The sequence below is a fragment of the Schistocerca gregaria genome, chromosome 2, assembly GCF_023897955.1.
Source record: "Schistocerca gregaria isolate iqSchGreg1 chromosome 2, iqSchGreg1.2, whole genome shotgun sequence".
In the NCBI taxonomy this organism is placed as follows: domain Eukaryota; kingdom Metazoa; phylum Arthropoda; class Insecta; order Orthoptera; family Acrididae; genus Schistocerca; species Schistocerca gregaria.
In genome coordinates, this window is record NC_064921.1 from 360,946,859 (window position 1) to 360,973,386 (window position 26,528).

Here is a 26,528-nt window from a genome sequence, read left to right on the forward strand (position 1 = left end):
TTTTTTTTTTTTTTTTTTTCCCCCAGAAGGATGCTGTGTGTATAGGAGTGGCATTGCACTTTTGCACACTAAAGTCCAAATATAATGTCTTACATTTCCTCATTTATGTATCAGATTGTTCAGAACGATGTGCACTACAATATGAACATTTTTTTAAAAGTCAGTTTTTTAAATTTTTGGCATTCTATCTCAACCACTGGGGGCAGGGGGTTCGGAAATATCATAGATCTGAGGCAGATGCAGAGAGCAGTCTGCGTTGTAATGGGGAGATGGGTAGTCTCCACGTGACTCATATTTATGTTTAGTGATTTTGCCATTTTCTCTTTGTTTACTGCTCTCACGTCAAATGAAAACAAAACGGATTTCTGTGCCGAGAGCTATTAAGTGAATTAAAAACATTCACATAATTATGGAGGGCTACAATGGTATTAGTTTCAGATCTTATTTTATTTCTACCTTTCTGGCAGTCCAGCATTCATCATCTTGCAGAACAATGAATTCATTTTTGTCAGTTTGCTAAAGAGATTTGGCTTTTATTAATCTTTTCCACTCAGACAGTCAGTTTATTTGAAACAAAGTGTTTAATCCCACACTATTGGCTAGTTTCAACTGCTCACTGCATTTCAAGTGCATGTTTTCATCTTCTAGCGTGTATGGCATTATGATGTAATAAAGAACCAAACATGAGATAATACAGTAGTCCAAGAAAACTTACACTGTAAAGCTTAATGTCAGGTCGAGGCCTACTTCATTGGGAACCTGGACATGTGAGCATGCACTATAAGCTGTAGTATGCATTGTAATATGGTTCACAAAATTCTGATGCTCTTGGAGTATCCTCTATGTCTTGTTTCTTTTTTGACACAATGTACAGTCTTTAAATATCTTACACGCATGTACATATGGGCTTCCTACATCATTGTAGCTGTGCAAGAGCAGTGACACCTGTTATCTGGTGCTCTCTGAGAACTGCTGAAACTGATTTCTTAAATCACAGAGCATTTGACTCTCATTTAAAAAATCAACTCTTTGAGGACGAGCCATTCAGAAGAATTTCGAGTCCAGAAGATTACATTTGTGTGATGTATCTTAGAGTATAACATGCGCAAAAGAGATTAACATTATATGTGAAAGCTTAGCTTCTCGTGGAGCCTCTTAATCTATAGGCAGTGGAGAGCAGGTGTGGTAATTATGATGATTAATAATCACTCACACTCCCTTCACTTACCATGAATACTTTTATTCTTGCAACATATACACAATGCATGTAGCATCGAGTGCATACTACAGAGAACTGATCTGGTAAAGAGACAGTTGTTCTCACTGCGGTAGGGTATGTGAAAGCTTAGCTTCTCTTGGAGCCTCTTAATCTATAGGCAGTGGAGAGCAGATGTGGTAATTATGATGATTAATAATCACTCACACTCCCGTCACTTACCATGAATACTTTTATTCTTGCAACATATACACAATGCATGTATCATCGGGTGCATACTACAGAGAACTGATCTTGTAAAGAGACAGTTGTTCTCACTGCGGTAGGGTATCGATATTATTTTGGGGTGAGCCAGTGGTTCTTAGTTGCCACAAATCTTAGAGACCAATATTATACGTCAAAACTTTGCTTCAAGCAACACTGTGTATATTAATTTAAACCATTAACTTTTTCTATTTGTGTGTTCACACCACTTAACAGTGATGTTCCTCTTGGCTGACTACATCACGTGTCCTATGCTCTGAACATGTGCTGTCATTGGGTGGTGAGATCGCGTGACATGAGCTGTGTCTGGCTTACAAAAGCGCATCTTAGTCTTGGCTTCAGTACTTCGGAAAGTAACATGTGGTGTTTGGTGGAAATCACCTTTATACTTTCGTAATACGAAAATATGCAGTGTACATGTTGCTACACATCAAAGATCTTTCCACAACATGTCCTCCCCCCCCCCCCCCCCCCAAGTTTCGTTTTCTGTAGTGCTGGGAAATTCTACGCTGGAGTATAAAACCACAGTAATTCAAAGGATTTATAACGTTTACAGTTCTGAGGGGAAAGTGTACTGTCACTTAACATGGAAAAGGGGGAAAATTTATTTTTAACCGGGAAATCTGGGGAAAATCTTTGATTTTTTTTTCCTTGTCTGCATAGACACCCTGGTCATGTTGTTGGACATACTCACCACATCAAAAACTAAGAAATAGGAGCTTTTTCAACCGTGTCAAGGAAAAATGTGTCAATATCGGACACAGCTATTAGCAGAGACTAAAACTGTGGAAGGCAAAAGTGCTTCTATTCACCATATGTTTACACAAAAGGAACAGTACAGCAGCCAATCTTTATGTGTCCTCTTTTTGACTCAGTGCCATCATTAATGACATTTTCAGTGTTCATGGTAACATTATGCAACAGTGGAAATTTTTTGCCTGCTCCTGTGACTATGACATCCTATTATGTCATGCTTGTAACTGAGTTAGAATACAAGGGATTCAGAAAAAGAATGTGGGGTTTTGAGAGGGCACAGCCTGGCTGTACCAGTACTAAGCAACATGAAACATTCACCTAGAATGATCAACTGTTATGAAAGGCACTCGGAAATGTACTGTTGACTGCTTTACGTTTCTCCTAAAGGTCAGAAATGTATTGTGTTGGTTTGAGGAGCATGGGGAAACTCATATGATGCATTAACTCACAAATTCTCTAGATTTCAATAGAATACATTTGAGATGTTACAGAATGCCAGCAGACAATTTGTAAACCGATGCTTTATAATGTGCAGGAACTGTGTACTCTAAATGATGGCATCTGCTGCCCTATTCCTGTTCTCACATGCCCTGTGTACAGCAAGAGTGGCTGACACACTATCAGGATCAAAATGTTTCAGTTCAGCAGGGTGTTTTAATCATTTAATAGTCCTGAAGCTTCACTTCCATGTTGGGGTGTTCAAAAGATAATGATGTTTGTGTGTGTGTGTGTGTGTGTGTGTGTGTGTGTGTGTGTGTGTGTGTGTGTGTGTGTGTGAGGGAGAGAAAGAGCAACATATTTACATTATCATTTACATCTACAAATTTCACTTTGACAGTGAAGCTTTAAGTAGTAACTTAAAAGACAAAATAATGCTATTTTTCATTTTTGGATATCACTGATCCTCACATAATGTCACTTACTTACAAATAATTCCACTGTCTTCATATTTTTCAGGTCCTCTGATAATGTATGGCATCCAGTATGTGCTGACAATTGGAGTAATGATTGGAGTAATCTAGCTTGTCAGAATCTTGGATATAGCAAAGCTGAATTCACAGAGACTCTTCCTAACTTGTACAATACATCCAAGTCCAACATCAGTTATTATACATTAACAGGCAGAGACACCAGATCAAAACTGACAGTTGCTTTGCAGCCAACAAATGAGCTAATGCCATGTGCATCGAACAGCATTCTGGAGATATCATGTGCAGAATTTAGTGAGTATTCTCACACCAGAAAATTTTTAAGCAAATATGACATTAATAACATTTAATTTACTGATAGTTAGAATTAATAGTTTTAAATGGCATTATCAGGAAGACATAACTTTGTTTAAGGTGTGTCTTGCTTAAAGGAAATTGGTAGTTCCATCTGCCACTGAATAATGTTTTACTAGGTTAGATAGTAAAATTAGTGGTGTGGACTACTGAAGTCAGACAGCATAATATGAAGCACTGTATTCTGAACAAGACAATGATCTATGCCACAACCAGAACCAGTTGTCAGTGAAATGACACCTGTTAAAATAATATTGGACCTGGAAAAGTTGATCTTATAGAGGAGTTATTCTATAATGGAAGGGAAAACAGAGGATGCATTCTTCAGATATGGCCTGCATTACACAACCAGAATTATGCCATTAAATCTTTGTAAAATTCTAAGTTATTATTTCTTTCTGTGTACATCCTCTTATGGCATTGTATTACTTGTAGATATATTGGTTGTGTAACATCAGTGTTCCTCTTTATGACTTTTAGTAATATTGGTAGAAGGACTTACAATGGCAGTGTTTCACTTCAAAATCAGATAGCTTCTTATCAGATAGCTACTTATTGCGAAGGAGACATGTCAGACTGCAGACAGACACAACTAAAAGACACTTACATAAAGCCTGTGACCACAGCCTTCATCAGTAAAAGAGAGACACATACCATTCACACATACAAGCAAACACACCTCACACTCATATGGCTGCCAACTCCAGAATCCCATTAAGTTGCAGACAGGCACAATGAAAAGACAAAAGTGTCTTCTTTACAGTAAATAGCAATCTGTCTTTTTCTATATTGTTGATATTACTACCTAAATTCCCTTTGTTTTATTTTTAACTAAGGAACTCATGGATATTTTACAGGAATTGTGTCTAGCTTTTATAACAGCCACAATAAATTACATAATTACCAGTATTCATTTTGAGAAATGTTGTGTTTATGATTTTCTTGGCATCCGAGCACCTGTCAGTACACTACACCAAATTTTAAAATTGTCAAGTTTTTAATAAAAAACAGTTTATGAATGTCTTTGTGTTCTTGTCAGCTTGTGGCAGTCATGGCCAAGCAGAAGGAATTGCTGCTCGTCTGGTTGGAGGAGATGGAGCAACAAATGGCCAGTGGCCCTCAGTAGCACTCTTGTTCCATGCTAAATTGAGGACTAGCTGCACGGCCACAATTATTAGCCCTAAATGGCTCATCTCATCTTACAACTGCATCCATATGAGGTAGTAAGCAGTGACTGGATATAATTTTTATTTAATTGAATAGTATTTTAAACCCTTGACATGTTTGTAGCCATGTTTTTATGCAGAGATGATTCTTATTCTGTTAGCTTGTATGCATATGATGAAAAAATTGAGCTATTTTCTTTGACTGATAATAGAATCTCTTTATAAACTAGCTTTTTATACCCAAAATTTCACCAAAGTATGTATATGTCACATATATTGCACACATTTATGTCTGAATCTCTGCTGTTCTACTCCGTGCGACACCAAAGAATATGTTAAATTTATCTGTGCTCTTCAGCTGTATGACATGATCTTTGGTCCTGAAACATATTGACAGAAATATTGGCTCAATGCAATACTCATTCTTGTAACCTGATTGAAACAATGAACAGCACAAATAAGAGGGAAATTGCAGTTCATAGTTCATATTTTTAAAGAGTTCCTAGTCAACTAAATCCATGATGATGGTAGATGTTAGCTACAGTTTTAATTTTGAACACGCTGTCTCTCTTCCACCTCCTTCCACGCACACCCTTCCCCTTCCACCTGCCTCTTCACATCTCTGTCTCTTCCACCTTACACCCTGTTTCTCTTCCACCTGTCTCTCAACACCCTCTTCCTTTTCCACCTGCCCACTACCTTTTCCCCTCTCTATCTTCCAGCAAACTCCTATGCATCCCCTCCTTTCCCTTCTCTCTGTCGACTTGCTCCTCCCCATCTTTCTGGACATCTCCTCCTCCCCTCTCTCAGTCCATCTCCTCCTCATGCTCTCTCTGTCCATCTTCTTCTCTCTCTCTCTGTCCATCTCTTCCTCTCCCTTCTCTCTGTCCATCTCCTGTGTCACACTGTTTTAAATCCCACCCCACAGTGCTTCTTTCAATTCAGTTATATGTGTACCAACTTTGGTTAAAATCTGTGTAGTGGTTTAGGATGGTATGTGGAAGATACATACATACGTGCAATTTTGTGATATACTAGCTTTTACCCCCAGTTTCACTCACATAAACATAAGTCACATATATGTCTCAGTCTCTGCTGTTTTCTTACACTGTGTGACCCCAGAGAGGATGTTAAACTTATGTTTGGTACCCAGCCATGTGCCATGATCTTTGGTCTCTAAACATGCTGACAAAAATATTGGCTCATTCTTGGAACCTTGGTGACACACAAAGCAGCATAAATAACAGATAATCTGCACCTCATACTAAAAGTATTCCAAGTCAACTAAATATAGAAAAGAAATACCAAAAGGTACTTTTAGAATATTTTGCAAGGCTTCTCCTTCTCAACCCCATCCCCCATCCATAGGGGCGGTAGCGGTCTCTTTCACCCACAGTACTTCACCTTCCTCCCCAGCTTCCTTTCCCACCTGCCCACCACCCCTCTCCATCCTCCACCTGCCTCCTACACCTCCCCATCCTCCCTGTCCATCTCCTCCCCTTTCTCTTTGCTCAGCTGTGCCTGTCCACCTTGAACACATTCTGATACTATTCACTCAACATGCTGGTCCTGCAAGGCATCTGAGGTATCAGGTGTTACCAAACCTTTTCACCCCCACTCCATCCCTATGGGAGCTAGAAGGTTACCCTCTACACACACACACACACACACACACACACACACACACACACACACACACACACACCTCTGGCAACAAAAATCATAAACTCAGATTTTGAGATGTGGTATTACAGTACAATAGTTATATCTGCATTTTTAAAAGCATTACAATAATGTTTTAAGAAGTTTAAACTCAGAAACACCCCACAGTCCTGGAAGTTCATAGTACTGGAACCTCTTGTTTTACAAATTGGGCAAAATATATAGATAGTACATAGCTCTTAAAAAGAAAAATGCAAAAGTAAAGCTGTTTCTTTCTTTATTGAAATGACATATCCAAGGCAAATTCGCATTCAGTGATAGAAAGTCTCTGTTAATTTCATCTCTGTTTATGTAGTGCACATAATTGGTACATGAAGCATAGTTGTTTTTCCTCAATGTATTACAGGTACTGCAAATGATCACTTTGTGTGAAATACCAAAAATCAGAACACAGTTAATTTTGTCTGAGACATGTCCCTAATACATATCTCAGTCAACTTCTCCATGGCATGAGATCTGTTATTCTCGAAACAATACATGTTAAAGGATAAAAAAAACACAACATCCTGGATGTACTGGCACAAACTGCTGGGTGATAAACTGGGTGATCAGTAAACCAGCAAAAAATCAGACATATCACTATTCTGTGCATACTTCATACAGCATTCTTGTAAAGTACCATTCAGATTTTCATGAAAATTGAGGAGGAAATGGGGAGTAGCTCTGCATTTTCTGTACCGTAGATCCTATCATTATGGTGACTTATCTTCCTGTTCAGGTTGAATGGTGCCTCATCACCAAATCCTAACCTGCCATGTCATCTAGTCTCTAGAAATAACTACTGTAACAATCTTGTGAAGATTCTGTATCGTGTATAAACTGTTGTGTATACACTATTGTGTATGTCATTTCAGTGAAGAACTTACCAACTTTTTGTTTGTACCATTCGTTTTGAGTATTAACATAGAATTATTATAAGAAGAAATGATGTAAGAAATCTTACTCTGAAGCAAAGAGAAATAACTTGTAATATACTGTTCACAGCATATGCATCTTTTGTGTAAAATGTGTTCTTGCAGATGCAAATGACTGTGTGAAGCACCTTCATTAAGTAATTCATATGCCAGATTTCATAAAAAATAATTTTCAAATTTAGTTATGGAAAATATTTCTAACACTTCTATTATTTGTAAAATTTAATGCAAACATGTATAAAGTATTTCAAAATTTGGAAAGCAGATTGGCTGTCGTTTCAAAAAGTTGCATTTAAAATTGTAGATCTGAAGGCAGCTCTCAAAGCTGAGATTCATATATAATGTTCAAATTAGCATTCATTTCCCGCATAGAGAACTGATGCCATAGATATGACATCAAACAAAATTATCCTACCCATTCCAGTAACAGTTTCGTCCATTGATGCCTTATTTCTTAATCCTTTTGCAAGACTAATAATTCCAAAATGACATATTCTAGAGAGATCTTTAATCTGGTGCCTGAGTTAAACTGCGTGTCTTCACAGTACGCAAATATAAATGCTTTAGCTTTGCAAACATGTAAATCAATGTGACTGTTTGCTTCTAAGAGCCAATCAGATCATGTTGTACCCCACAGATCAGGGTGTAAATTACATTTTGCAAGATAATAAAAATAATATTGAGTAAATACTGAAATAAACATTTCCCGTGTTCTTTTGTACCACCAGGAAAATATGTGCATGATGTCACACACACTGTGCTGTGATTGACTAACATAAGCATATTTGTGTACTATAAAAATAAGTAATTTAATTTATGCACTGCCTTAAATAGCTCTCCAAAGTATGTCATTTTTGGAACAATTTGCTGTGGTAAATTGGCAGGAAAGGTGCTGTCAGTGAAGAAAGCTGTTACTCCTTTCCAAGTTAAAACCAAATGAAGACAGATTCTTTGTTGTGAGAAAATGAGTATTTTGTGATAAACCCATTAGATTTAAAAACCATACAGAAACTAGTACTTTAGGTGAAAGAAACACTGAAACTAACAGGGTTGCATCTTCAAACTAGGCTGCCAACTCCTATGACCACAGAGCCATGCAAGTGCTTATTCACAGCTCCAGGTTCTTGTTTCAAACCTAAAATGATAGTGGTGAACTCTGGTGAGATGACATGGCAAAGAGCTGTTATGTATAGAATGGCTGATCTCCCTGGTCTATTTAATCTGAAGGGGTTTAAATTCCTTCATAATTTAGTGGAAGAATAGCTTTGCATGTCAGCAGAATATATTAACATTGCCAAATGCCAGTTGTTCTACTCAAGACAGGTTTTCTTTCACAGTCAGATATAGACTCGAAGAGGCTGCTTCCATAATGTAATGAAGAGTTGATGGATTGGCAGCATAATGTCTCAGAAGAGAACTTGAAAGCAATGACAGAGGTTTCCTTGGGGGGGGGGGGGGGGGGGGGGGGGGGGGAAGGTGTTTGGTTGCTGAGTTATTTTTTATTTTATTAGATTTAGGTTTAATGTAAATGTTTCATTTTTCCAATAATTGCAATAAATGTGATCTTTGATATTTATAAATACAGTGTAACTGATACTTACATCTTCATTTTCAGTGTAATACTGGGAAAAAATTTACATGAAAAATAAATCACTGAAAATTGGCAAAAAAAAAAAAAACGCTTAAAAGAAAACACACACACACACATCTCAGTTAGAGATGGGAAGGGGAGAGAGGGATTGACCATAAAATAAAATTGCCTTTTTTCCCCTGTTAAGGATTACAAAAAAAAATACTTCTTAAATTATAGTTGCAACTAATTTTAAACATTCTTCAATTGAAAATAGTCACTGAATTTAATGAATACAAAATAGATAAAATTATTTTGAAGAATAGGTAAAGTAAACCAGTAACTTACTTGTAAATCATTTCATGAGGCACAGTAACAACAGAAAACAGCATTTACACTAGCTTTGACTACTATCTTGTTTTCCTGCAGTAGTACACACGTTCACAAACACAACTGTACAGACACCCAAATGCACACTCCCATGGACATGTCAGACTATTATTGATACTCAGTTATTGGAAGCATTTACCTAAGCTACTGGAGGTGGGGTGAGATAGGAAGGGGTAGCGAGAAAGAGGCAGGTCGTTTGACAGATGACTTCGTGGCTGCAAAACAAAATGAAAAATGTACCGAGGGTACTACAAAAATAGGTGTAGGAAGAAGAAGAGGGGGGTACAAACAGGAGGAGGGAAGGAAAGGAAGGTAAAGATGAAGGCAGAGAGAGCAAAAGGAGAGAGAAGAAAGAGGGATTGAAAAGTAGGGAGGGAGAGAGAATAGACACACGGGGGTAGAAGAGGAAGAGTGTTGGGAGAAGCCTGTGCATGATCTGGACAAAGAAGGTGTAGTGTGGAAAGAAGAGAGAAGAGAAAAGCCAAGGCAAGGTATTGGGAACAATTTACTGCAGGTTTATCCCATGGGAACTGTAGAGTGCAGGATGTTTTTGAGAGATAATTCCCATCCGTGTAGTTCAGAGAAACATGTGCTGGTAGGGAGTATCCAAATGGTCTGCAAAGTGAAGCAGCTGTTGAAGTTGTTTGTGCTGTGGTGTGCAGAATGTCAGGCAACTGGATGGTCAAGTTTGTGGTTTGTCACAGTTCAGTGGTGATCATTCTACAGAGTAAACAAATGGTTCCATGTCACCAGAATCAAATTTGTACTCTGCAGCAGAATGTGCACTGATATGAAACTCCCTGGCAGATTAAAACTGTGTGCCAGAACATGACTCAAAATCAGGACCTTTGCCTATTGCGAGCAAGTGTTCTACCATCTGAGTTATCCAAGCACAACAAGGAGAAGGATCAGATGAAGCAGATTTGGAAATAGTTGTTGAGATTATGGGGGAAAGAGCAAAGGTTGTCCTTGCCATGAATCCAGATCATGAAAATGTCGTCACTGAATCTAAACCAGACAAGAGGTTTTCATTGCTGCCTGAACTGGACGGATTCCTACAGATGGGAAACAATGGTGCCATGTGAGTACCCATGGCAGTACCATGGATTTGTTTTTAGATTTGGCCTTTGAATATGAAATAATTGTAAGTCAGTATGTGGTTGGTTAGGAGGATTAGGAAAGATATAATGGGTTTGGTATTCAGAGAACCCTGGGAAAGTCAGCATTGTGGCCACGAGCATGTGGGATGTTGGTGCGTAAGGATGTTGCATACACATTGACCACCAAGGATTCTGATGGCAACAGGACTGGAACTGTGGAGGAAGTGCACAGTGTGTTGGATGTAGGATGGGAGGCTACGGATAACAGTTTGGAGGTGTCGGTCATTGAAGTTAGAGGTTTATTCTGTGGTACTGAAATCCTTATACACCAACATCCTCCTGATACCAAACCCACCACCTATTTCCGAATCCTCCTAGCCAACTATATCTCAATCCAGAATTATTTCACTTTTGAAGGTCAAATCTACAAACAAAATCAGTACTGCCACAGATACTCAGATGGCATTATCCTATGATAACTTATTTAAGGACCATCTGGAGAAATCCTTCACATCCAGTCAACATCTAAAACCTCTTGTCTGGCTCAGACTCATCTTTGACATTTTCGTGATCTGGACTCATGGTAAGGCAAACCTTTGATCTTTTCTTCATAACTTCAGCACCTTTTCCCAAACCTGCTTCGCCTGGTCCATTTTCACTCATCAAGCCACCTTTCTAGGAGTTGGTCTTCACCTCTCAGATGGCTCCATTAATATGTATGTCCATATCAAGAGCACCAACAACCAGCAGTGCTTCCACTTTGGCAGCTTGATCCACGTCAAAAAGTCTCTTCCTTACAGCCTCACTGTCTGTGGACACCGCATGTGCAATGATAAGCAGGAATCATTGAAATATACAGTTAACCTTACCATAACCTTTACTAAAAGGCAATATCCTATCCAATCCATCCACAAACATGTCTCCCATGCCATCTACTTCTCTGAACAATAAACCTGTTAACCAGCCACAGACCAGCACTCCTTTGATCACCCATTATCACCCTGGGCTTGAAAGGTCAACTACATCTTCCACCAGAGCTTTGACTTCTTTATGTTGTGTCCTGAGATGAGGAATATCCTACTCAAAATCCTACCCACATCATCCAAAGTAGTGTTCCACTGCCCACCCAACACACAAAATAGCCTATTCCCTTTTCCAATCCTACTCCCAATACTACAACCCACAGGTTGTTTCCTCTTGGTTGGGACAGCTGCAAGACCTGTCCCATACAACCACCCACCCACCCACCACCTCCTACTGCAGTCCAGTCACAGGCATTTCCTACCCAATATAAGACTGAGCCATGAGCGAAAGCAGCCATGTTATTGATCTGCGATGCTCCAATTGCTGTACAGCATTCTATGTGAGCATGAAAGGTAACCAACTGTCTGTTTGCATGAATGGTCACCAACAACCTGTGAGAAACTGCCAGCTTGACTATCCAGTTATCATGCATGTTGCATATGGCAAACTGCCTACTATCCAGTTTCTGAGCACATCAAGACACAAATGATTTCAACAGCTGCTTCACTATGCTGGCCATTTGGATGCTCCCTACTAGCACAAGTTTCTCTGGACTGCACAGATGGGCATTATCTCATGAATACTCCATGCACTCTCACAGTTCCCATGGGCAAAACCTCCACTAACTTTTTCCCAATGTGTCACCTTGCCTTTACACTTCTCTCTTCTATCCATACCACTGCTCCTCCATCCAGAACATGCCCTGCTTTCTCCCACCACTCTCCCCCCCCCCCCCCCATGTGGACTCTCTCTCATGCCCCCTTTTCAGCCCCACGTCCTTCTCTCTCCCCTCCCATTCTCTCCTTTCCCCCCTCCCCTTTATTTTTACCCCTCTCAGTTCCGCTCTCCCCGTCTTCCTCATGCTACATCTCATTTTGTTGTACTCTCTATATGTTTTCCATATTACTGTGCAGTCACAAAAACATTTGTCCAAAGACCTGCCTCTTTCCTGTTAGTTCCTCCCTGCATCCTTCCTTACCCCCTCCCCACCTTGGTGATAGGTGTGTATGTTTGGGTGGTTGTGTATGTGAAAGTGTGTCCAATTGCAGCAAAAAGAGCTAGTGTTCAAAAGATAGTGTGAATGCTGTTTTGTGTTATGTGTTACTGTGCTCCCTGTGTCAGTCCAGTAAATGTATTTTACGTATTACTCCATCCAGTAATTTCCATTATTGTTATTAAATTATTTTAAGATGTTCATTGTATATTAAGTCTGCCAGGCCTGGGCTTCGATTCTTCATTTTGTTTTTTGATCTGTGTCACAGAACTTAACAACATGAAAAATGTTAAGGATGTGCAATTATGTGATGTGGTGTGGCTGAACTGTGTTATTGAAACAATTAGAATATTTACTCTTTTAGAGAATTACTCCTTACTGCAACATTCATTCATTCACACATTTTGTTCCATAAACTCCATTAGGAAACATATCCTTCATGAATGTGAAATGAATCATGATATACACTAATAGGCAGAAGCATCAACTGCAAAGTATGCCAATAATAAATTATGACTAGTGCTGACCTATTTGTACAGATATGTATGGGGATTGTACTCTATTCATCATAAGAATGAACCTGACGTAAACAAATACAAACTCCATGATTGGTCAGAAGCCAGAACACATGTACACTGGTGTTGTTACACGCTTTTAAGTAGATCCTACTTATGTATTAGGTACCTTATTACTGAGTTTCGTTAAATGAAAGTTTAAGATATTCTAATGTTTGTAATTAGAATGCTATGTTAGGTGCGAATGAGAGCATTTTATGCCTTCCATTTGGTCACCTAAGAAGCAAGAGGTAGTGCTAGAGGTTTACTGCATATTATTTCATTCTCTTTAAGAAATTAAATTGCATTCGAAGCTATACTGTTTCCTCACTCTTCTCTTTTTAAGTATGAACTGCAACTACTCACATCACTGAAGCTTAGTTGGATCAGCTGGCTGTGCTGTCCAAGTTAAATGTACCAGTAAAGCTGTTGACCCCCATTATCACTCAGTCTGTGTGCATGTAACACAACATAAAATGCATCCTTATGATTGTACTTGACTGTACTGGATACAGTTTGTCTTCTGCTCCACGTGAAATGAGATCCAATGAGATTCAGGCAAACACAGAAGAATACATGATGCCATGTTTACATCAGGTGTATTCTTGTGATGAACACAGTATAGCTCTAATTTATATTATAGATATTTATTTTTCATTGCCACAATTATTTTAAAAACTTGACATAGCGCAGAAATTTATATACCTTATACAGATCTAATTTGAAAAATTGAGGTTACAGTTTCTGAATGTGGGAGGAAGAGTCTTTAAAATCTCTACATGTGTTTAGTCAGATGTCATCAATTTACCTTATAATGTGCTCGATGAACAGTGGGATATTAAATTAAATGAACTGCAGTTTTTTCAGCTTTGAGGCATATTTTCATCTGAGGTTTTCTTTATTGTTGTTAGTTCATGTTGGCTGCTTGTGTCTATTGGCATCCACGTGAACAATGTAGGATTAATAATGACCAGCATTGTTAAACATGAGTTACATTATACTGTATTGTTCTCACTCTGGTAGTCAAGGCTATAGGCAATTGCAACCATTTATCTCTCTCTCTCTCTCTCTCTCTCTCTCTCTCTCTCTCTCTCTCTCTCTCTCAAACCCAAGCTAATTTATTATTTCATTGTGCATGGAAACAGGAAATTGTTGCCTGAAATTTAACATCTTGGTCAGTCATAAGTACACAAATTTGTTTTTGTATGTCTTAAAAATATAAAAAACTATCTGATGATTTTCATCCATATTTTCTTTTCAGGGACAAAGATATGAAGCCTGATAACTGGGCTGCATTTGCTGGTGGTTCAATGTTTGACAATGAAAAGCCAGATACACAGATTCGAGAAGTTCTTTCCATAGTGGCCCACCCACAAGTAAAATTTAACCAATTTTTGTACAATAATGATATTGCTCTTGTGGAGCTCTCAAAGCCACTGCTGTTTACAAGATATGTAGGAGCTGCATGTCTACCTGCCAAGGAGATTGAACCTCGGCAACTTTGTGTCACAGCAGGATGGGGCTATACATCACCTGGTGGTAAGTTGTTTGTGAAGTCATACAAATTTCAGGGCTACCCTCTGAGGCATTTTTACTGTTTTCCCTTTATAAACTGAACTTCAGTATGTGTATCTGCATTCCTAGGATATAGTGCAGCTTATATATGGGTATGTTTACTTTTCATGTTTTTTGGCAAGAATTAGATTTTATCTGGTCTTGAGAGTTCTTCATTAATGTTTAGAAAACTATATTTGCCTCATTCTGAGAATGTTTCCTTCTACTTACATAAAATAACTACTTTCTGTTGCAGTAATAAATATTACCCAGTACTTGCACTATCTACCAGTGCCAACAATAGATCTGAAGGAATGTAATTCTACAAAACATTACGCTGGATTCATCACTGAGAATGAAATTTGTGCAGGGTTCACAGATGCTGAAAAGTCTCCTTGTTATGTAAGTACATTCAAAGACACCTCTGCATAACAGGGAATTTTTTTCCCACAGTTCAATTACAGTATATTACTTTAAGTAAGTTGGCTGATGCCAGAGGGTATTGTGGGAAGTGGAGAGAGCAAGCATAACCACCACAGGTTGAGGGCTGTGTGTGTGTGTGTGTGTGTGTGTGTGTGTGTGTGTGTGTGTGTGTGTGTGTGTGTGGGAGGGGGGGGGGGGGGGGGGGGAGCCTCACCTGCCACCCGCAGTGTAGCCACTTTAACTTGCGGTTCATGCTTCCACAAAAGCAAAAGTCACACATTGAGATGGAAATTGCTTAAATATTGTTTGTAATCAAAACTGAAATTGTCTTATTTATTGACATTTTAATAAAGCTCCTAACTCCAACAATTACATGCACTTATCACCAATAAAGGAAGCACTATGAAATAAAGTCAACAATGACTGCCTCACACACTACTATTAGTTGGGTAAAGTTGTCTGCAACTAACAACAAATGACTACCACCTAAAGCCTACCAACATCCATGAAGTTCTACCAGTTCAGGATGATCAATATTTGGGAACTGAGTGGCCAATTTAAAGTTAACACATCATACTGGAATCCTTTGCATTAACTGAATAAATATCTTGTACTTTTGTTTTCAACTGTTTTCCTTATTCCAAGATAAATGACAGGATTTCTGGAAAATATTATACTTACACCTTGTGACAAACAATATTCCCAAAATAAATGATTCTACAAAATCAAAACTGTATAAAATTGAATAATTGTTTCTATGTGACAAATAGTATCATGTAATACGAATACAAACACATATTGGAAAGTGAGCATAAAACCTGGCATTGGATAGCTCAATGACAAAATTTGCCTCTGCTAACCCTCCCCATCCTGCTCCTTGATACATTATATGTGTTACTTTCAATTTTTTTCTACTAATTTTGAATTCAAAGCATATTGTCTTCCATAATGTATTTGCAGTTTTAGTTGCAGTTTCATGAATAGTTTCTGCCATTATCTTTGCACTTGAAATGTTGTTGGGAATTGCTAAAATAGCAGCAGCAAAAGTGAGACATTTCACCTCTCACTTATTCTTGTCACCAGTAGATTCCTAAGTCCTTTTTTACATCATTTTCCCATTTCCTTGTGACCTTGTTTCCTAAAATGTCGTATCTATATTAAATTCTTTTAATGTGAAGACTAACTTTATCTATGGAATTGTAGGGCTTTTTAAAGCCAATCAAAATGACAGCTGTGTTGAATATATGTATTGTTTAATTTCGAAAGATCATTTTCTGGTTAAAAAATTGTCCTAGACATCTTTTCTTTCTGAACCCAGCATAGTATTCACCAATTCTGTGTTCTGCTCATTTTTTATCTTGTTCAGTAGTGCTGTTGAAAGAATTCTGTGAGAGACAGGTGGTAAGGAGAGGCCTCTGTAATTGTTGGACTGCATTGTCTCCTTCTTTTTGTAATGTGTCATGAGGGCTTGTTTCCAGTCATTTGGTATTCTTCCTTTTTCCCTGCATTCTTTGATATTTCTGTGTAAGGTTACAGCTGCAAGTTTTCTGAGTACTTTGCTCTTCTCACATTCACAGGTGAATTATTGTATTACAGTTCATGACAACAGTGTTCAGTTTGCCGCAGAGTTGGTGGTTTTAGATGTAAGTTCTCCTTTTGGGGCTGTGCAAACTGTAATCATTTTGCTGGTTTCTCACAAGTTAGACTAAATGACTAAATTTTTTCTTCTAGTGCTTCCATCTGTCTATTATTATAATTTTTGAAATCTCTTTTTTAATCTCTGTGAATGTGTATAAGTCTCAGCATTTTTTATGAAAACTCCATTTTTTCCCAGGCTATTAATCTATTTATTGTCACTGTGTCACATGTTAAGTTTCGTCATTTATGGCTTCTACATACTGGTAGTTCTTTTGACAAATTCTTTTCTGTTTTCTGACTTAATTTTTTGTCTAATAAAGAGATGCTGTTGGGTTTTGGCTTCAGTCTGTTCAGATGGAATTATATTTTTATCTCCATTACCAAGTGGTGTGGGGCATTGTCCCCAAGATCCTTGACATCAGATCTGGCTGAAAACTCATTCTTGATTTGTTTTGTCTTTTCTTGGTTTACTGAAGCAATTATAATATCATCTACATGAATGAGTAGGAAGACCGGACATTTCATACACTGTCTACAAAGAATTTGTGAGCTGCAATCCAATAATTGTTATGCTTGCATTCAACTTGGCTCATCACAGTCGACCAGCTCGGTGCAGTCCATAAATAGTTTTTTTTTTTTTATTTACACATTTTACCAGCAGATTTCAGTGTTTGGAGCATGTCACTTGCTTTCTTGACTATATGATTATCTTTTTCCAAATCTTTTATCTTTTGTAATGATTTGACCAGTGATCCCTGCTGTTCCATGAATCTGTGTCAATTTCATCATTCAGAAATGCAGTGGTGATATCAAGCTGTGAGATACGCTAGTCAAATTTGAGGGGCAGAGCTATGAGTAGTCAAAATGATTCTGTTCTGCAACTGTGGAGAATGTTTCCACAAAGTCAACTCCAGTTGAATCCTCATTCCACTACTCATGCTTTCCTCCTCAGCAAAGATCCATAAGTTCTGTATTTGTTCCTCAAAACAGCCCTACAGTCAACTATCCTTTCATTTGTTGATATGTCTACAATGTCCCAGATATCATTTTTCACTGGTGACCTGATTTCATCATACACACATCAAAAAAGTTTTGCATCACCTCACTTCAGAGAGTTCCAGAACCTGTACAGAAAATTGGAATAGAGATCAACATAAAGATCATTTCCACTCTTTTTATTGTTCATGAAAACCGCACATTTCATGTTGTACCACCATACAGCGAGACCTCCACCGGTGGTGGTCCAGACTGCTGTACGCACTAGTACCTCTAATATCCAGTAGTACGTCCTCTTGCATGCCTGTATTCATTGTGACATAATATTCACAAGTTCATCTAGGCTCTACATACTGAGATCCAGATTGTCCCACTCCTCAATGGCGATCCGGCATAGATCCTTTAGACTGGTTGGTGGGTCACAGCGACCATAAACAGCCTTTTTCAATCTTCCCCAGGCATTTTTGATAGGGTTCATGTCTGGAGAACATGCTGGCCACTCTAGCTGAGCGATGTCATTATCATGAAGGAAGTCATTCACAAGATGTGCATGATGGGAGTGCAAATTGTCATCCATGAAGACAAATGTCTCGCCAGTATGCTGCCAATTTGGTTGCACTATCGCTCGGAGGATGGCATTCACATATTGTACAGCCATTACAGCACCTTCAATGACCACCAGTGGTGTACATTGGCCCAACATAAAGCCAACCCAAAACATCAGGAAACCTCCACCTTGCTGCACTTGCTGGACAGTGTGTCTGAGGCAGTCAGTCTGATAGGGTTGCATCCAAACACAACTCCTATGGCATATGCGACACTCATCAGTGAAGAGCACGTGATGCCAATCATGAGTGGTCCATTCGGCATGTTGTTAGGCCCATCTGTACCATGCTGCATGGTGTCGTGGTTGCAAAGATGGACCTCGCCGTGGAAGTCAGAAGTGAAGTTGCGCGTCATGCAGCCTATTTGCACACAGTTTGAGTCGTAACATGATCTCCTGTGGTTGCATGAAAAGCATTATTCAACATGGTGGGGTTGCTGTCAGGGTTCCTCTGACCCATAATCCGTAGTTGGTGGTTATACACCCTAGGGCAGGCTAAGGGAGGTATGTCACCGACAGTTCCTGTCTCCTTGTATCTCCTCCATGTCCGAACAACATCACTTTGGTTCACTCTGAGACGCCTGGACACTTCCCTTGTTGAGAGCCCTTCCTGGAACAAAGTAACATTGAGGATGTGACCAAACTGCGGTATTGACCATCTAGGCATGGTTGAACTATAGACAACACGAGCCACATACTTCCTTCCTGGTGGAATGACTGGAACTGATAGTCTCTTGGACCACCTCGATCTAATAGGTGCTGCTCATGCACGGGTGTTTACATCTTTGGGCGTGTTTACTTACAGTCAAAGGGACTGTGTCTGTGATACAATATCCACAGTCAATGTCCGTCTTCAGGAGTTCTGAGAAGCGTGGTGATGCAAAACTTTTTTTCTTGTGTGTATGTAGCCTCAAACCAGTCTCAGTGATCAGGACCATCACAGCACTGATCCCTGTTGCATTTGACATGAAGTTAGCACCATGAATTGAAGATGACTGTTGAGTGTGTTGGACAGTTATGACACTTAAATAATTATTGAATTCATCAAATGATAAGTCATCATTGGGACTGAATTCTTGGCCTGTGGTGATTGGAAGCCCATTTTCTTCAGAGCCATGGCATGGTTCATCCTCTGACAATGGCTCTGGATCAGTGTATCACCATTGAAGTCTCCTCCAGTGGAATTCATGTTGATGCCTCCTCTTTGGCGATAATCTGTTTCATCTGAACAGAGGTATCGCAATAGTGGTGGTACCAGTACCAAAGGTACCTCAAGTACTATCCTGTCCTGTGGATCCTGTCTCCTCTGCAGAGAGTACAGGATCTGTTATTACTTCTCCATTTGACTCCAAGTGGTGTTTCAATGGTAGATATAGGCATCCTGTATTGTGACAAAGGGAACCAGGGAGGACTCAGGGTGTTATACTGCTCTCCCTTAGCAATAGGTTTGAGATGTTGTCTTTCACTAAACAGAAACTGACCCAGTGGGACTCACTTCAGCTGTTTTGCGGAAACCTGTTGTGTCCAGCGTCAAGAGGTGCAGGAGTAGTTCAAACATATGGCAAATGATGGTACCCTTTAGGTAAATGGCGGCAAGGGACAAGAAAAGATGCCAATTGCACTCAGTGCATCTGCCTGGGGGCCTCATTCAGCATGTTGAAGAGGCTGTTCCGACAATCATTGAGGGCGCAAGCCACTGCAGATTGTGCACATGTTAGAACACATGATTGATGTCTGTCATCTGGGCTCTGAGGTCACATTTGGATCATTCCAGTGGCTGGGAACTCAGATCCACCAAGATAGAAATTGAAGCTGCATGTGAAATTGTTTGGGCAAGACAGTCATAAAATTGTAATTGTATCCTTTTATTGCCCACCAGACTTCTCTCCTGGTGCAACCAAAAACTTAAAAAAAAACCTCAGTTCACTTGTATGCAAGTTCCCCAATGATCGGTAGAGACTTTAATCATCCAACAAACAATTGGGAAAATTACAGTTTTGTTAGTGGTGAACATAATAAGACATCCTGAAAAATTACTAAATGCTTCCTCTGAAATCTACCTGGAACAGATTGTTTGGAACACTACTCATGATGGAAATATAGGAGTATTGGCTCTAAAGGTAACAAATAGCCCTGACCTCATTCATGATGTCCACATCAAAACCAGTATCAGTGATCATGATGTGATAGTGGCAACAATAATTTCCAAAGTACAAAGGACAACAAAAACTATCAAAAAGATCCATACATTCAGTAAACTAGATAAAAAATCAACAGTGTTATATCTCAATGAGAAACTGGAACTTTCAACACAGGGCAGGAGAATGTAGAGAAACTATGGCTCAAGTTTAAAAGAATAGTTGGCAATGCACTGGATAGATATGTACCTAGTAAAACAGTTCATAAGAGTAAGGACCCCCCATGATATACAGTCATGGTAAAGAAACTTAAAGAAACAAGGACTACTGCATAGTATGTGTAAAACAAAGCATAGGACTATAGATACAGACATGCTGAATGAAACACATTTGCCTGTCAAGAGAGCAATGTGTGAAGCCTTCAGAGACTACCATTGCAGAATACTGTCAAATTATCTTTCACAAAACCCAAAGATTTTCTAGTTATCTTTAAAGGCTGTTAGTGGCATCGAAGTTAGTGTCCCATCCCTAGTGAATGAGAAAGGAACTGAAAATGGATGTAGCAATGCAAAAACTGAAATGCTTAACTATGTTTTCAAATGTTTCTTTACAAAGGAAAACCCAGGAGAATTCCTCCGATTTAATTCTTATTCCACTGAAGAGATGAGTGAAATAGGTATTAGTCTCAGTGGCGTTGAGAAACTGCTGAAATAGTTAAAACTGAACAAAGCTCCAGGGCTGGACAGAGTCCCTGTCAGATTCTATAATGAATTTGTGGCTGAGCTAGACCACTTCAAACTATAATCTATCATAGATTCCTCGAACAAATAAAGATGCCCAGTTCTTGAAACAAGAAAAAAAGCATAGGTCATATCCATCAACAAGAAGGGTAGTAGACATGATCCACCAAACTTTGTCCAATATTCTTCACATAGATTTGTTGTAGAATCTTAGAACACATTCTGAGCTCAAGCATAAACACACACATGCAACTGAAACCACACTGCCTATAATACTGTTACATTGTTACATTCCATCCAGGGTTTTCTGTTGTTTGATGTAGATGCAGATAATTTTGTTTGGGCTGAATACTGTTATGATCCAGAAACTTCACACTTGAAGCCTGTGATCTCTAGGTGCCCATACATGACAGACTTTTGAAAAGTGAGAATAGTCTAAAAAATCTCCCCTTTGCCTTTAGAATTAACCTTTTCTTTGTTTGGTGATTTATCCAGGATGACAGCCTTTTGATCAAATGTACGAAGGTGAGACATATTAGGTTTTCTCCTCAATCACTTCTCGTATGGAGTTTCATCAGATAACATTTTAATTAAGCAACAATTTTGGATGTAGTTAGCTGTGTTGATGGCTTCAGCCCAATATGATGGCAGTAGCCACGACCTGAGCAGCATGCAGTGAGTCTCTTCAACTAACAGGCAGTTCTTTCATTCAGCTGTGGTGTATATGGAACTGTTAGACAGCACTGTATTCTTGCCTTTCTGAGGATGGAGTACATTCTTTCATTGCAATACTCCTTACCATTCTCCGACTGAAAGGACTTAATCTTATGTCCAGTCTGATTTTCAATAGGTTTTTTAATTCAATAAAATTTGTTAACAACTTCTTCTTTGTACTGAAGGAAATAGACCTCACACCGTCTGCTGTGGTCATATATAAAGATCATAAAAAAACTGCACCACCTTCAGATGTTTCTCTCAATGGCCAACAGACATCAGAGTGGATTAATTCCAGAAGTTTGTTTGAGTTCCCTTCTTGTTTGGTGAAGATAGTGGATGTGATTTTTTTCCTTTAAGACACTTAGTACATCTTGTTACATCGATGTCACTGAATTTCAAATCAGTCACATATTCATTTTTGAGCATTTTGAGCGTACCTCCTGAGTTAAAGTGGCCTGATCAAGTATACCAGATTTGCATATCACTTCTCGTATCCTTCAGTTTAACAATGAGACATGCCTTTGGAACATTTACTTGTAAGTAAAACAAGTTAGCAACTCTGTTTGCAATCACTTTGATTTTATTGTTGGTATCTCATACAGCTGCATGAGTTTTCTTGAATGTCACTGTGTGGTTGTTTTTCACAACATTTGCCACTGAAATGAGACTGGGCCCAAGTTTAAGCATACACAAAAGGTTTTTTTGTGTTATGGAGTTGTCACAATTGGCTGCAGTTGTGATGCAAACATCACCCTTATTTTTTACGTGCATAGTAGCACTGTTGTCTGCAAGCATTAAATTCTTTTGTTTTTCTGCACGTGTGTCTGACCATTGTCAGTGCACCAAAACTTTTGGAGTTGTTAAACTTCAGAGCAGGCTCATTCATATAGAAAAAGCAGTGCGCTTCATTGACATTGTTTGCAGCTTGCACACTTAGTTACTTCTTGAAAATGCACTCATCTTTGTGTGCCTTCTTGTTACAAATGTTGCATTTGTATGTCAGTTTCCCTTTTTAAAATTTTTGTTCCAAGTTGTCACTCACTCACAGCATTTTCTGGCTTGCTCACAAAATGTTTGCTGGTTTCATAAACATCACAGCATTCTGAATCCTTGCATTGTGTTCTTCCAAGATTTTTATTTTTAGCATCTCAACATCTGGTAGACTGCCACAGGATTCAACACCACATCTAAAACTGTCATAGCTATAAGGAAGACCGTAGAGCAGCACTATTGATTATTGATCACTGTTTATGTTGACATCCATTACTTGTAACTTATCCATAGCATCAAAGAATTCAGTAAGATTTTGTTTCACGTCATCACTGGGTTGCATCTTTTGAAGAATGAGGCATTTGAGCAGTGTTGCTTTGTGAGCAGATCCTTGGGAAGTGGTAGACGGTCACAGGATACAACACCATAAAAAGTAAAGCCATATTTATGTGATGATGTACAATTCTTTATTTACATCAGCTCAGTGTTATTGACAGATATATCAAGTCTGCTTTTATGTTCCTGTCTGCCGCTTCCCATGCTTTATATGCAACTTGTGCAACAGCAAACAGTTCTCCTTTACCAGACACTGCAGGTCACAATATGTCTCCAGATACATTTCCTCAAACATCATTTTTGATGAGTAGTGCTTTGACTTATATTCTCCAGGTGTTGTAAATTACGAGTGACAGTGTTTCTAATGGGAGTCCATGTGCAGCAGTTGTATGCACCTTATTCATTCTGTCAATAAACTCATTAATTTCCACTTTTAAGCTCCTGAATCTGAATTTTTGTCTAAGCGAAAAATGTCATTTTTGCTGATCGCGTAACCTGGGCACATAACAGTCATGACATGTAATTACTGAACAACTTTATCTTCAACTCACTGCATCACTGCACAGGGAATAACACAGAAATACTAAAATTTGACTTGAAAACATATGCATGGTGACATCTATAGACACCAAAGATACAATGGTGGTAAAATTTGAATCTCAACAGATACAGCTGATACAAGCCTAAATGTGTGTTTGGGGATGATGAAGTCTTGTTCCTCTTTGGTAATTTAAGAAAAAGGTTGAAGTTTGTGGGCATGGATAAGGTATTTGCTATTGTTATTAGTGTGTTTGTGAGCTGGAAGGTAGTTACACATGGTTTTGGATTATTTTTGATGATTCATGTTTTAGTGCTTCCTAAAATTCTTCCACTTTTTATGGATTTCTCTTATTGTCTTTGTCTACATGTGTAAGGGGCCATGATGATAGTATATTCTTTGTTTCTTGATCAAAATGAGTAAAGCTGGAAATGTAAGACATATTATTGATTCTGTTTGCCAGTGAAGTAGTTCCAAGTACTGTTGTTTAATGCCCAGTTTCCCTTTCTAAACCATTTGGTGTTTGGATTAGAATGAGTTCTCATACACACAAGCTGGTCACAAACATTCTGAAAAGCTTTAGTAATGGTGTTGCAGGGTAAGTTGTGCTGAGAAATAATTGTTAAGATTAGCATTGAAGTTAGCCGGTAGAGCCTTTGTATCTGAAAATTCAAGCAGCCCATCAGAGACAGTGTTCCCAAATGTGTTCTTCGTTTGGTTTCCTATAACCGAACAAGAGAGTGATGCAAAAATTGGACATGGGGTGGTAGTCACTACTGAACCCGAGCCAAGTCGGAGCAGTCTTGTGCACTATCATTTACACCATGAGAACGATTGACACAAATTGTAGTTCTAGGCGCTTCAGTCCAGGACCGTGCGATCGCTAGGGTCGCAGGTTCGAATCCCGCCTCGGGCATGGATGTGTGCAATGTCCTTAGGGTAGTTAGGTTTAAGTAGTTCTAAGTTCTAGGGGACTGATGACCTCAGATGTTAAGTCCCATAGTGTTCAGAGCCATTTGACACAAATTGTCTCTGGCAGGCTGTTTGAATTTACACATGCAGTGACCTGATTGACTAACTCAATGCTAATTAACTTGGAAATGGCACTACATGCTGAATTTATTCCTTAACTGTTATTTATCAGCATGTCCTATCCTGCAATGCCCTTACAAGCTTTTCAGACTGTTTCTAATCAGCCAGTATAGTTTGTAATCTACCCCTCCCTCACATCATTGTAAGGGTGTCCCTTTAGAAGTTGGTTTCTTGTAATGCTCAAATTATGATGCTTTGCCTTTTCTGTACATCCATTAATTGTTTTTGTTTTCCAATTTTTATGCAAATGTTGATCTTCAGTGTTCTTAGCAAACATGTTTGGTTAGGTCTAGAAACCTCTGCCTCTCCCAATTGTATCCAGCAATGGAACATTACACTTATTTAGTAATCTATTAATTCCATATCATTTGCCTTTTAGCTTATCTATGTTAGTTTATCACTTTTCCAAGAAGTTCAGTATGTGCTTTTTTTACAGAATGATGAGGGTGCTCCTCTTATGTGCATAAGTGAAGAAGGCCTATGGGAACTCCAGGGAGTACTTAGCTACCATAGTAACTGTGGTAGAGGATACCATCCCTCAATATTTAGTTCTATCACCTCAGTCCGAGGATGGGTTGAGAAAACAGTTGGTAGCAGATTTGAACAAAAGTCAACATTTAATGTGAGGTAGAAGCTACCTGCCTGTTTACACAGGACTGTGGAACAGATATTGTTCCCACTGACGTTTTTTTGTTAGTACGGGTGCTTTACGTACTTACTGTGACTGAATGTACATTGGACACCGTTGTTCCAAATCAACTTGTGGAAAGTGTGATGTAAAGTGTACAGTTGTTGTACACTGTTTAAGTGTGCAATATGTGACTGACATATTAAGTGCAATGGAGACATACACTGAATAATACAAGACTGATGATGCAAAAGACATTTTCCTATGTATAGTCATTTTGTTGCTTGTGTATACTTGATATAGTGAAAACAACTGAAGAACATTAGCAAGGAAAGTGTTTGAAGTTCCAAAGTGATAGTACACATTGTGTGTGAAACGTGTATAGATGTAGTTTTTGAGGGGTAAAAGACATACAAAGTGTGAAATCACAGCTGTCTGTACATAACTGGAACTTGTTGTTGTAGCTACTGCGAACTGCTGTTTCTACATTTAAAAACAGAGAATCTTCTTGAATGTATCAAATGTACAGTCCATATCTATATGTATATCCAGATTCTACAAACTTAAGAAAATGGCTTGTATGATTATTCATTAAGAAAGGATCTTGTGTGTGTGTGTGTGAGAGAGAGAGAGTGAGAGAGAGAGAGAGAGAGAGAGAGAGAGAGAGAGAGAGAGAGATCGGAATTTTGTGGTTCTTAATTCTTGTGCAGAGATTTGCTCATATGTTCGCTGTTTTAGAAAGTTGTGCCTTGAAATGTAAATAATGTAATTATGTTTTATAGAATGTAAATTAATGAAATATATTAAGCTATATATAATGTACTGTTTTGAATATATTCTTTGTAATTGCCAGAATATTTTTGTTTTATTTTCCACCTTTTGTTTGTGATGTAAATGATTATTTGGTATTATCTCATATTAGACCATAATTTTAAGCATTTCTTGTGATTATGTCATTGGAACAGTGTGAAAGAATATTAATTGCTTACAACCAAATTTTCATCTGTGGAAAGTACTTTCAATATTTCTATATCAGTAGAATATAAAATAATATCTGGAATTAGTAACAAATAAGTGAAAAACTATGTAACATCTCGAAATATGGTTTGTAAATTAAGATCAGCTCAAAGAATAGTCCCCCATGCTGTTAAAGTATGAGACATTTTGGCTGATGTATTAGTG

General features: G+C 38.5%; 1 protein-coding gene across 4 annotated transcripts in view; it reads left to right on the forward strand.

Moving 5' to 3' along the window:
• Window positions 1–26,201, forward strand: part of LOC126337069 (mucin-17-like) — a 471,154-nt gene extending 444,953 nt beyond the window's left edge. For all 4 annotated transcript variants that reach the window (XM_050001404.1, XM_050001401.1, XM_050001402.1 and 1 more), the window contains 5 exons: window positions 3,194–3,459; window positions 4,559–4,739; window positions 14,214–14,491; window positions 14,763–14,908; window positions 25,155–26,201. In XM_050001404.1, the coding sequence (XP_049857361.1) occupies window positions 3,194–3,459; window positions 4,559–4,739; window positions 14,214–14,491; window positions 14,763–14,908; window positions 25,155–25,349 (1,066 nt within the window). In that variant the 3' untranslated portion in view covers window positions 25,350–26,201. The remainder of the gene's footprint in view (window positions 1–3,193; window positions 3,460–4,558; window positions 4,740–14,213; window positions 14,492–14,762; window positions 14,909–25,154) is intronic.
• Window positions 26,202–26,528: the final 327 nt, after the last annotated feature.